At 45.5% G+C, this 12,501-nt stretch overlaps 1 protein-coding gene across 1 annotated transcript in view; it reads right to left on the minus strand.

The window, feature by feature from the left end:
* The window catches only part of CTNND2 (catenin delta 2), a 2,320,710-nt gene that overhangs the window by 1,156,964 nt on the left and 1,151,245 nt on the right, over nt 1–12,501 (minus strand). The window contains 2 exon segments of the mRNA XM_029590042.1: nt 4,606–4,766; nt 4,768–5,180. Coding sequence (XP_029445902.1) covers nt 4,606–4,766; nt 4,768–5,180 — 574 coding nt within the window.

The following is a 12,501-nucleotide window of genomic DNA, read 5'->3' on the forward strand; positions in this document are numbered from 1 at the left end:
AGCAGAAAAAAAAGTACCCATATCCTATTAAAAAAAAAACCCAAAATATAAAATAGACACGGAGAGAAAAAGGAGTCAAGGGTACATCCCATAGAAAAAGCAAAGAGGCCAAGAACTCAACAGGTTAACATTTTGAGGATTCTAGCTAGTGCTGATGCTTTAACTGATCAAATTATTTTATTTTTACACCTTGTATATTAAATTAACCTTAACTGTGTTTATATATGCAATCCATTTCACATTCTGTCCACATTAATTCAATGATCTCTATTTCATAATTAATGTTCTATTTGAAAGTCTTGTGGTACTTATTTTGATTCAAGCACTGCATAAAGTACAATTTAAAATTCACTTTACCTATTCACAGCAGTCAGAGACTGCAGAATGGGTGATGCATCAGTTAAATGTCAGATTAGCACTAGCAGAATCACTGCTTCATGACTGTGGATAGATTATGGATAGCGGCAAGGCTTCTGGCAGACTTGATAAAGAAAGTCAGGTGGTCGGTAGCACAAATCAAGCCTGAAATTTAGGACTGCACTACTTGACTTTAAATTTGACTCTTTTGAGAAATCCATTAGTAACACAGAAGAATCTTAACACACCTCCCACCAAAGTGTATTAATGGCATAACAAATGCAGCAATCTAGTCCACTGGGCAACTCTTAAGCAAGCAGTCCTAGGTAAAGGAAAGCACGTTCAGCAGTGCTAAACATCCTCTGCAGAAATCCATCACACCTAAATACTCATTTTTTAAAATTGATGTTATCTTATTAGGGTGAAGCTTACAAAATGTGAAGGAACCAAGAGAGTCTATGGGAAAAATCTTATGTTAGCAGCCCTACGGTATAGGCTCTTCCAAAGTGTAGCCTTTCTGTTCTGAACTCAGCAGGGTAAACTTTCCATAGGCTGCCTAATATTTAAACATATTTTTAACCCACACTCATAGAATGGTTTTGAGCGGGATACATAATAAAAAACACACAGAATCAAGACAAAAACATCAAATAACAGCAAAGACGTCTACAAAAGAAAAGGCAATGCATACAATTTTCAAAAGCATGCGCATACTTTACAGCCTGCACTAACTCCAGTAGGTTTTTGAAATGCAAGGAATCCACGTGTACACGGTTGTCTGAATATCAGTATCTGAGGCAGCTAAAAGTAAATAAGAGTAGATGAACGCTCGCTTAGTCAGTGTTTAACGTGCTGCCGGCAGACCTACCAGGCATGTATATAGAAGTATGCACAATTTCCAAACACTTCTCCAAATGGTTCCACACCTCTCCCTCACCCCAAAGTGCCTCTTTCTAAATTGGATAATTGTTCGCAACATTTCAGGCAACTGAAAATCGACTTATGAGGTCCAACCCAAGGTACCCTTGTTACTCTCTCTCTCTAATGCACGCAGATCTTGACTAAATCTTTGAAAAGGTAAACCTTAATCCACACTCATTGTGAGTGTACTGCTATACAAGTGAACAGCTGTCCAGGAGAGGACAAGCTGAGACCTCCACACTCACGTCACTTGTGACCTAAGAGATCTAATTCAGAGCCCCAACGGAAGAAGAAAGCAGACTATACCAACCCCTTACAACCAATAACTCCAAACAAACGATGCCACTGCCAGGAGACTTACCCAAATTATATTTTCTTCTTAATATAAAAGGTAAAAAAAAATCAGAGCTCAGCCCACTCAATTGCCTCTTTCTGTAAGAAAGTCTGTGCAAAATCTTTTATTTTCTTTTTCTGTTGTTGCATGACCAAAGTCCAAAGACCTGGCTTCTGAGTGACAAGGACAGCCTTGAGCATTATAACTGGGCAGTAGGCACAAGGAAAGAAACAGGTGGCTGCTGTGAATTGCTGGAGTCTTGACCTTTTCAAAAGCTGATTTAAAAGGGGAAAATCCCTTCGAACAGACTAAAAAACTGTTCAGCAAAACATAATAAATTCATTCCACTTTCATGTCAAAGGGGTTGATTCAGTCAAAATCGCCAACCAATGGATAAGTCGGCAGGCCTCAGAAACATGGCAGCAGCTTAACGATATGTAGATTCCTCTTCTGCATCTACTCTACAGGTTGGCATTGGTGGATACGAAGCAAACAGGAAAGAAGATGACCTGAAACGTTTTATTTACATACCACCAATTTAGATCTAATGTACATCTTCCCCCACTGACTGGGAGCTTTACCCTTGCTTAAAGAGAAACACTAATGAAAACACAGTCTAGCTCTTTTTAATCTTTCCATATTTTTTACAAAGGTAAAACAGACCTAAAAAGAACAAAGCTTCCAAATCTCCTGTTTTGGCATTCGTTCAAAACAGGGTTTTATTCATATTCTGTACCTGTGGAAAATGAACACTTGGCTATCACCTGAAATTCTGTTGGAGTGTTGGGCTATGCATTAAAATATGGGGCCAGGTTATCCTGCGACCTGACATCTGCACTGCAGCACAGAGACCAAGCCTCCAGTCCAATGGAGATTCCCAAAGGGTAAAACAAGCTCTTCCCTTCACTGCACCCCTCCCCCTCCCCCAATTCCCCAGGCAGGGAAGGAGAGACCAGGTGCAGAATAGGCTTAACCCTGAGAAGTGGAGAAAAAAGGCCGAGGAGTTCACACTCAAGCTCCTAAGCATCTCTCTTTCTGCCCCCTGGCAGCTGTGGGGTTGTGAGAAAGAAAGGAGTCTCTGATCACTTGGCACGACAGCTGGGAACACATCAAGAAAATACAGAGGCAGAAGACCAGGCACAAATCTGTTGGTAAGAAAACTGCTAACAGCGAAGAATACAAAAAGACTGTACTTATGAGCACCTATTTGATTTATGCTCTCCAGTCAAGCTGCTCCATTGTTTTCCAGTTCATCTATAAATTCTAATTATGCAAGAAAACTTAAATGTAATTTATCCGTGTCCCTTCGAAAATCTGGCATAGGAGATACATTTCACCAAGATCATCAAAAAAAAATACTCCAGGGACCTTAATAGGGATGTATATGTTTAGAGTGGTGTCAAAAGGTGTCCCAGAAGCAACACATGCACCTCTGAAGTCTACAGCATAGCACAGCCAAATGTCACAGCCCTAAGTGAAATGAAAAGGCTGATGTACTAAGCAGAAGTAGTAATATGTACTAAGCTGTGCTGTTTTTCATGCTGAAGACCTGATTTTTACTCTGCAATTACCTATGCAATCTCTTATGCTCCCTGCATTTTGTTTTTATTCCCTCTGCTTTTTTCAAAGAACTCCAATTATAAGCGATGAGAGACCAATGACCTCTCCAAGCACTTAAAATGCCAAGAACTGTGACAGGCCGCTGTGGTAAGATGTACCTGACTGTGTGCACATTAAGGCATGGTTGAGTGCACATGTTTGTGGGTGCAACTTTACTCCTGATTTAAGCAGGAGTTCAGCACACAAAAACCGTGCACAACATAGCGCACCTCCGCGCAAATCCCATTTTAATCAAGGTTATTAGCTATTGCTCCCAAGTGCAGAAAGATGCCTAGGCTTAACTCATGCAGGCTGATGCAATGTCAGGCGCTGAGGTCAGCGTGCCGCTAAGCAAGCGGTTGGACGCGCGTTTTGGACATGCTAGACTTTCGCCCGATGCAATACTGGGATCAGCGCGTGCAAAATGTGCATCCAAACCAGCACGTAGATAATAGCATTCATCACATGTAAATTCCATATAGATGAGGCTATAAGCTATTAAAGCCAGATTCAAAAATTCCTGTGCGGCCAAGTGCCCATTGGAACATGGAAAATGCCAGCCCGGGAGCTGATGTAAGGCATTCCGCATTCAAGGGCTCTACCAAACAACAAAAATCCTGCTTTCTGTGGTTCCTCCTATTGGTATCATCGCAATGTGAAATAGGAGGAAACACAGAAAGCAGCAATGCTCATACAATAAAATCTTAAAAAAAAAAAAAAAAAAATTCAGAACACCCATTATTTGTGCACCTAACATTTTTCTGTGCAGAAATTTTGGTGTATTTGCATTCTGTATGCTAAGCATTTTCTGACTGCACAGTTTTAGGTTAGCCTGCTCTTTTTAACTCCCGATGTATTATCATGCTATCAGCTTTCTGCATCCGGAGTTTCCTCTGTTTTTAGAGTCTCTTATGTAAAGAAAAGGTGGGCTAAAGTTATGTGCACATTTTTTTACTCACCTCTGATTACATCATGTTCTGAAAGACCAAAAAAAGAAAGACAGATATTGAAAGGCGGGGGGGGGTTGATGAGTTGTACTGCTCATTAGCCAGCCGCCCTCACAAACCACTGAGATACCGTGAGGTTTTTTTGTCTTGACCCTCAAAACCTACCGCCTAATCCCTCGCACATCTATTACCGCAGAACTACTGGGGCTCTCTTTTACAGTCCTCTTGGCATTTCATGACAGTTGCACGTTGAATCAACTTTTACATAAACGGCCCTCCCCCCCCTTCCCGCCGGATATAGTGGGAACCAAAAAACAACCAACTGGCATCTACAAAACTCAAGTCCACGCTTAAACCACACTTTTCCAAATGAGCCCATGTCAAGTTTCATGTGCAAAAAACAGCAATCTCCCGGCTGTTGTTGTCTGAGCTGAAAGCGAGCTTTACCTGCTAGGCTGCCGGGTCTCTGGAGGGTGGCCGTGGCATACAGCTCCTGCGAGTGCTTGCCGTAGGGCTCCGAGGCGTGCACCAGGCGCTTGGTGGGCGACAGCGTAGCATAGGTACCGAGGGTGGCGCTGAGCTGGTGCAGGGGCGACGAGGAGGAGAGGGGTGGGTGGCGAGGTGACACGGGCGGGCGACGGCGAGATTCCCGCCACCGCCGAGGACACCACGATGTTGATGGGCGAGCTGGTGCTGTAGGACTTGGCCAGGCGGCTGGGCGACTGCTTGGGCGAGGAGAGGCGGTGGCCCGCCGGGCTCTCGGAGGCCGAGCCGGCCCGCTGAAGCTTGCTGGGGGAGCCCCCCGCTGGAGGGGGCGCCTGCATGGACAGGGGGGAGCTCACCCTCTGGGCGGGCAGCGTGGAGCTCGAGTAGTACAGCGCCGAGGAGGAGGAGTGCGGTGGCGGCGGAGGAGGAGGAGGGTGGTCAGGCAGGTGGAAGGCGCTGCCATGGCTCGGCACAAAGGACTCTCGGCACTGGGAGGGCTCTGAGCCGGCGAAGTGGGTCGTGCGGCTGCCCGGGCCCTGAAAGCAGAGAAAAAAAAAAAAGAAAAAAAGAGAAAGAGAAGACAAACTTAGACTATGGCAAGAAAAATCTACACACGCTCAAAAGACTTAGCCACGGCTTGCTCTACTTTGGGATGGAGGTGGCAAATCGGTTAAAAAAAGAAAAGTGTTCATGCGCTCATTTCATTTTGCTGCAGCGGCTGCAAGACTTAAAATGCAAAGATTATCAGCTTCTGTGTGTGCGTGTAGCTACAAACAGATATCACCCCCAAAACCAGCTATCATGAGCGATGAAACCTTCCATAAATAGATCAGTTCAAAAAATCTTCTTTTCCTGCATGTCTAGTGTACATTTCTGTTTAAACTTTCCAACAGATAACTTTTGCAGAATCCATTCAGGTTTTATTTTGGTCGTGTGTATGAGTTTGGGGGGGGGGGGGGGGGTGTTACACTTCCATTTTCTCGTCCAGCGCAGAGCAGAGAGAATAGCAGGATGAATCTACATCTCTAGGCACTCGCTGCTACCCAGAGCTATCGCATAGCAATGCCTGTGTTTAAAAAAAAAAAAAAAGAAAGAAAGGAGAATGAGACTCCTGGGCTGTAGAGGAATGCAGCCTGCCAGTGCAGAGAAGGGCTCCGGCAGGCATAGGGACTGTACTGTACCTGGCATATGAGAAAGCAGAGCAGAACTGTCCCCCACTTCTCAGTGTGAGAAAATCTAGCGCCACATCTCTCTCTCCCAGCCTGCCCTCCTCTTTTTAAAAGCCTCCTGCAAGCTGTGTCTTCAGCCTGAAAAACACTTGCCTCTTATTTATTTACAATGGTGCAAAGAAAAAAAAAAAAAAAAAGGGGCAGGATTAGAGCTGTGGGGGGAGGGAGACCTGTGGGAGTATGGAGCAATCTCCTTGAGGCCAGGGACAGATTTGCATAGCAATGCCAACAGGATATTGGGAGCCCTTTCTGTAAACCTTCCAAGCAGTCTCTAGTGTAGCCTAAAGTTCCAGTCCGAAATTCTTGCAATCAGGCCGATACAGTAAAGTTCGTGGGAGAGCGGGCGAGCGCCGGCTCTCCCGGCGCACGCACAGGCCAGTGTCCTGTGCACGCTATTCAGTAAACCAAAATATTTAAATTAGGGCCGGCGGTATAAAAAGAGGCGCTAGGGACACTAGCGCATCCCTAGCGCCTCTTTTTGGACAGGAGTGGCAGCTGTCAGAGGGTTTGACAGCAGACGCTCAATTTCGCCGGCGTCGTTTCTCGAGCCTGCTGACAGCCACGGGTTTCAGAAACCGGACGCCGGCAAAATTGAATGTCCAGTTTTCAACCCGCGAGCCGCCGGCTGATTTTAAACTTTTTTTAGTTTTCATTTTTTACTTTTTTCAACTTTTGGGACCTCCGACTTAATATCGCCATGATATTAAGTCGGAGGGTGCACAGAAAAGCAGTTTTTACTGCTTTTCTGTGCACTTCCCCAGCGCCGGCAGAAATTAACGCCTACCTTTGGGTAGGTGCTAATTTCTTAAAGTAAAATGTACGGCTTGGCTGCACATTTTACTTACTGTATCGCGCAGGAATGACTAATAGCGCCCGCAACATGCATTTGCATGTTGCGGGCGCTATTAGTCTCAGGGGGGTTGGACGTGCATTTTCGACGCGCTATTACCCATTACTGAATAAGGGGTAAAGCTATCGCATGGAAAACATGTGTCCAAATGCCGGTTAACAGTGCGCTCCACCGGAGCACCTCTTTTTACCACCGGCCCTAATTTAGATATTTTGGTTTACTGAATCACTCACACAGGACACTGGCCTGTGTGTGCGCTGGAAGAGCGGGCGCTCGCCTGCAAACTTTACTGTATCGGCCTGATTGCAAGAATTTCGGACCGGAACTTTAGGCTACACTAGAGACTGCTTGGAAGGTTTAAGGCCTCCTGTACAGAAAGAGCTCCCAATATCCTGTTGGCATTGCTATGCAAATCTGCCCCTGGCCTCAAGGAGATTGCTCCATACTCCCACAGGTCTCCCTCCCCCCACAGCTCTAATCCTGCCCTTTATTTTTTTCTTTGCACCATTGTAAATGGTGCTCCACTGGAGCGCACTGTACTGTATCGGCCTGAATGTAAAAAAGAGAGTCAGGGAAAATCCTCAGCAGATGTTCCCTATTAAAATTTCATTTTTATTGCTGAGCTGCTTCTGGAACTGCTAAGAACAAAACATATATTCTTATCGCACACATAGACAGCAACAGCATTCCAAGTTTATCTATGATCTCAGGCTCAAGAGATCATCTGTGGCCGCTAATCTGGTCACCTTAAAATCCTCTAATAACAGGGACCTTGGAGTGGAGATAACTGAGCCCTCTCAAAGCTACTTGCTTGTTTCAACCAGTTTGGGGGTTTTTTTCTCCCTAATTATATGATTTATTTTGAACTTTACACTGAGTTTCCACATCTAGGGAGCTGTTTCTTGGTTGGGCAACAGGCAGCACTCCACCAATTCCCATTTAGAGACTTTTAATTCAATTTTTATTCTGATAAAAGCAGTTTTATTGCATGTGCTGTACATGCACATTATTAATCAATGTGTGAAACATCTTGCAGTTGTCATCTGTCATGTACTTTGAGAAAAACTATATCGTATAATAAATCAGCGTTTTCTTTTTCTCTCTTTTTTTTTTTTTTTTTTTACTGCAGTGTATAATTTTGTGATTCCATAAGCCTGAAAGACAAAACTAAACCTGCTGCCTTATGCCCTGCAGGCTTCTGCTTAAGTGCAATATATAGTGCTAAAAAAACCTCCTAAAATAAATCTTTTGTATTGTGTGGAGATGTCAGCTCTTTTAAAATTTATCAGAAAAACTAGATGAATCCCAACTGTCTTTTATTAAAGTGGCTTTTTCTTTTAGCTGAATTTGTTTTGTGTTAATGAAGCATTCCTCGCAACACAGTACAATGATCACCAATAATCATTCAAAATGATGAGATGTGAGTATGTGTACAGGGGATAAAATGGATACTGTTATGCGACTATCATTCTTGACATAAAGCAAAAGGTTCCCATATAAAAACTTTAGTAACTGGAAAACCATTAGAAGGTTTGGTTAACATACACATTTTCTACTTCAGACATGAGTTACGCAGAGAAGAAAAGCACAGGAATTTACAATCCTATATGGCTGCTGTGCTCAGTGTGTGGGCTCCTATGCTTATCTGGCATGGAATAGGTGCTTCCTGGCTATTCTGTCTATGGGAAGTCGCTGCCTTGATGGTGTAGACAGGAGCTTTTTCAGCACATGTACCCAGGAGCGAAGCCTTTCCACAGTACAGGCAAGGGCAAGAGCTGCATTCTAAGCATTTGTGTGTGCATTCTGAAAACCTGATGCTTTCATGCTCCCTGAATTAGCATCTGAAATGTTTACAGGTCTATTACTGTACTGTACTGAGATGAGGTTCAAAGCTCCATCAGCCCATTTGCCATCAAAAAGCTACTGAACTATCTCTCAAAGCATGTATTTTCTGTTTGCCATTAACATTCCCATTTCATGTCTGTGTCTGCTATTAGGCTTCATTCACAAAAGACTTTTTCCTATTGTTTGCTTATAGACACAATCTAATGAATAAAGCACATTATAGATGCATGCGAAGGACACATGGCTTTGCAAGGCAGAGCTGAAAAAAGCAGTGTGGCTGCCGTGTTAGTCCACTTAAATAAGCAGAAATAAAGACCTTTATTTCTATCTATTTAAGGCACAGTTGAAAGAGCTGGTGAAAAATCTGGATTTCATGGTCAATAGGTTTCGGTAAACAAGGGTTGACTTCTGCTTTGCATGCTGACACAGGTGAGACATATCCATCAAGGAAAAGTAGGATGATTAACACATGGGTTGCAGAACATTATTAACAAGCACAGCAAGCAATGTTTAAACTATAGGCACATTTCCATATACAGTATTTGACTGAATGATGTAAATCATTTTAAAAATCAGTGGACAGCAGCAACATCAAAAATGATGTCATTCTATCTCACCAATCCGGACCATACTATGGGGCGGGCAGGAGACTCAAAGGACAGGGGTGGCCAACTCTGGTCCATAATGAATATGCATGAGATATATTTGCATATAGTGGAGACAGTGCATGTAGATCTGTCCATGCATATTCATTATGGCTATCCGGAAAACCAGGCCTGTTTGTGGCTCTTGGGCACTGGAATTAGCCACCACTGCAAGAGCAGTTAATGATCCAGAACTGGATTACCATCATTACTGGTTGGTAACAGGTTATTCTAAGGCAGAGGAAGAGGCGAGACATTGTTCTTTTCTAATGATTTTAAGATGAGCAATAGATGACATCTATAAACTGTATGGATTAGTTAGACAAACGATTTTAGAAAGTCTATCAACCAGCAATATGGAAAAGTGGTAGACTGTATATGTGAGAGGGAATGTGTGTGCACACAACAGGAAAGAGTGCAGGGGTCTGTGCAACATATAGAACAGGGGCAAGCAACTCAGGCCCTCGAGTACACAAACAGGCCTGGTTTTCAAGATATCTACAATGAATATGCATGAGATATTTGCATACAATGGAGGCTATGCATACAAATCTATCTCATGCATATTCATTACTGATATCCTGAATATCAGACCTACTGATACACTTGATGTTTGGAGCTGCCTACCCCTGATATAGAGAATGCATTACAACCAGCTATAAAGGTAACCTGGCTATACAGAAAATGTTATATTTGTAGAGCATGATTTGCTATGTGTAATTTAGTTTTAGGGCTATAGCTCTTAATAGTAAAGCAGAGTTGCTTACCTGTAACAGGTGTTCTCCCAGGACAGCAGGATGTTAGTCCTCACACTGGGTGACATCATCAGATGCAGCCTGTCACAGAATATTGATCTCAAAGAATCTAGAACTTTCAAACATGCCCTACTGAGCATGTGCAGCTGTAGTCATCATCTTGCCCCCTAGGCAGAGTTTCTCAGTCCATAATATAGCTAATACATGGAGAAACCAACTGCCAAGGGAGGTGGTTTTGTGAGAACTAACATCCTGCTGTCCTTGAAGAACACCTATTACAGGTAAGTAACTCTGCTTTCTTCAAGGACAAGCACGATGGTAGTCCTCATACATGGGTGAATCCCAAGCTATAAGCTGTCCGAGCACCACCTCTCCCTGTGAGGCAGCCAACCTACAAAGGGGTCTGGGCGAGAAAAGAGTTGGGTTCTACAAAGAGAGGACTATAGAAAAGATTGAAATATAAAACCACAATGTATAGCAGGAGCACCTAAGGCAGGGGAGTGATGCGAGTGCCAACAAGAAATATACTCCGGATCACGGAAAATATTACAAGCAGAGTTTCAGATCAGTAAACCCTGACTATGACAGTAGGTCTAGAACCTCCTGGATACAGGAAAAAGTCTAGAGATGTAAACAAGAGAAGGACTCTTGGACAAAGACAGTGTTGCGTGTGCCAGCCACGGCAGACCCACGGCTCAGTCCCCTCACCTCTAACGAATCCAGTGTCTAGTTCCTCATCCGTAGCGGCAGTGGGCCGCCAGCTCCATCCTCGGGCCGCCGCCCCCCCCCCGGTGCCTCAGCTTCAGCTACAGACCCCTGTGTTCCGCGTGGCCCGCAGAGAGACACCGCTATTCAGCGCCGTGCCCCTCCCTAGGTGCGTGTGCACGCATCATTGTTTCTTATGAAGGGCCCGCAGCGGGAACTTGGCTGCGGCCCCAGATGATGACGTCACCGAAGCTCCGGTATTTAAGGCCTGGCTCGGCTTCCAGTGATCGCCTTTGCAACAGGTCTCCATGCTGGTCATGTACTTATTGCCTCCTGGAGATTCTCCTGCGTTCCTGGTTCCTGATCCCTGCAAGTTCATGTTTCTGTTCTCCTTTGTCCCTGTGTTCCTGACTCCTATCCCTTTATCGGATTGCCTACTCGGACACAACCTCTGCATTGCATGACTACGACATTGACTCTCTCCAAGCCTGGACTTCAGCTTTGCCTTGCCACCGCTCCTTCATTGCCACCAGCCCTGACTCCAGCTTGCTCTATGACGCCTCTTCAGTCTACGTCCTGGACTTGGCCTATTCAGGCTTCGGCAGGTTCTTGCTCGGGTGCCCCCTGCCTGACTTTGGTTCTATTGGCACCCGGGTCTCCGGGACTCCACCTCATCCAGTACAGACTTCTCCATTCTACTGTTGCTGCCTCTGGGCTGACCTCTCTGCCTTTCCATCAACGACGACATAAAGAGGTCCACCTAAGCCCAGCTGGCCCCGGTTCCCAAAGGCTCATCCCGTGGGGAACGAGGGCTGGTATTGGTGAAGCGCCAGTCGACTTCCATCCTTCAGCCCACTCTGCCTGCCGATAGTGGGGACCCATAGGATCCCTCCTATGGGTAGCTTCAACCCCACCTCGGCCCAAGGGTCAACCTCCGGCGCAATAGGTTGCAAAAGCCATGGACTAGGCGGAGCCGCGTGTCCTCCAGGCTATTCCTGGCCTGGCTTCAAAGGTACAAGAATAGTAACAATATCTTGAGGCATTGGCCTCCTCTCTCGAGCGTCTGCACGCCCGGTTTGATGCCCTGTCTGGTAATCCAGTTCCAGTACCGGCTTCCTCTCACCAACAGCATCTCCCTCCACTCCTAGAGCCTTGCTGGCCCTACCAGCTCTGCCTCGTTTCAACGGTAACTCGAAGCTCTGCAGTGGGTTCATCAACCAATGATACATGCAGTTGGCTCTGCAGCCATACATCTTCCGAGATGGACTCATGAAAGTCACCTTTATCTTGTCTCATCTGGAGGGGAAGGCATTGGCTTGGGCTTCGCCCTTATGGGAGCGATCGGATTCGCTCCTACAAGAACTATCTTGATTTGTGGCCGTGTTTCGGCGGACCTTTGACGATCCTCGGCGGCATGTCGTAGCAAGCACTACTCTGCTGCACATTTGACAAGGTCAAAGGAGCCTAATTGATTATACGATTGAATTTTAGACGTTAGCCACAGAACTCTCCTGGCAGGAAGACTGCTTGCGCGCTATCTACTTGAATGGACTATCCTCACAGCTGAAGGATGAATTGGCACCTCAGGAGCTCCCTTCCTCACTGGAGGATCTCATCAATCTGACTGGCTGAATTGATCATCGTCTCCAAGAGCGCCACTGGGAGAATAGGATACCCAGGAGGCCCTCTCAGATTCGCTCCCGCTCGCCACTGGCCACTAGCCCTTGCCTCCGGTAGGGTTCCCCTCGTGGCCAAGATGGAAGAACCCATGCAGTTGGGCCATGGGCGGCCAACCCGGAAGAGCTCCTCCGACGGTGACAAACAGGCCT

The sequence above is a fragment of the Rhinatrema bivittatum genome, chromosome 2 (genome assembly GCF_901001135.1).
Source record: "Rhinatrema bivittatum chromosome 2, aRhiBiv1.1, whole genome shotgun sequence".
Lineage (NCBI taxonomy): Eukaryota > Metazoa > Chordata > Amphibia > Gymnophiona > Rhinatrematidae > Rhinatrema > Rhinatrema bivittatum.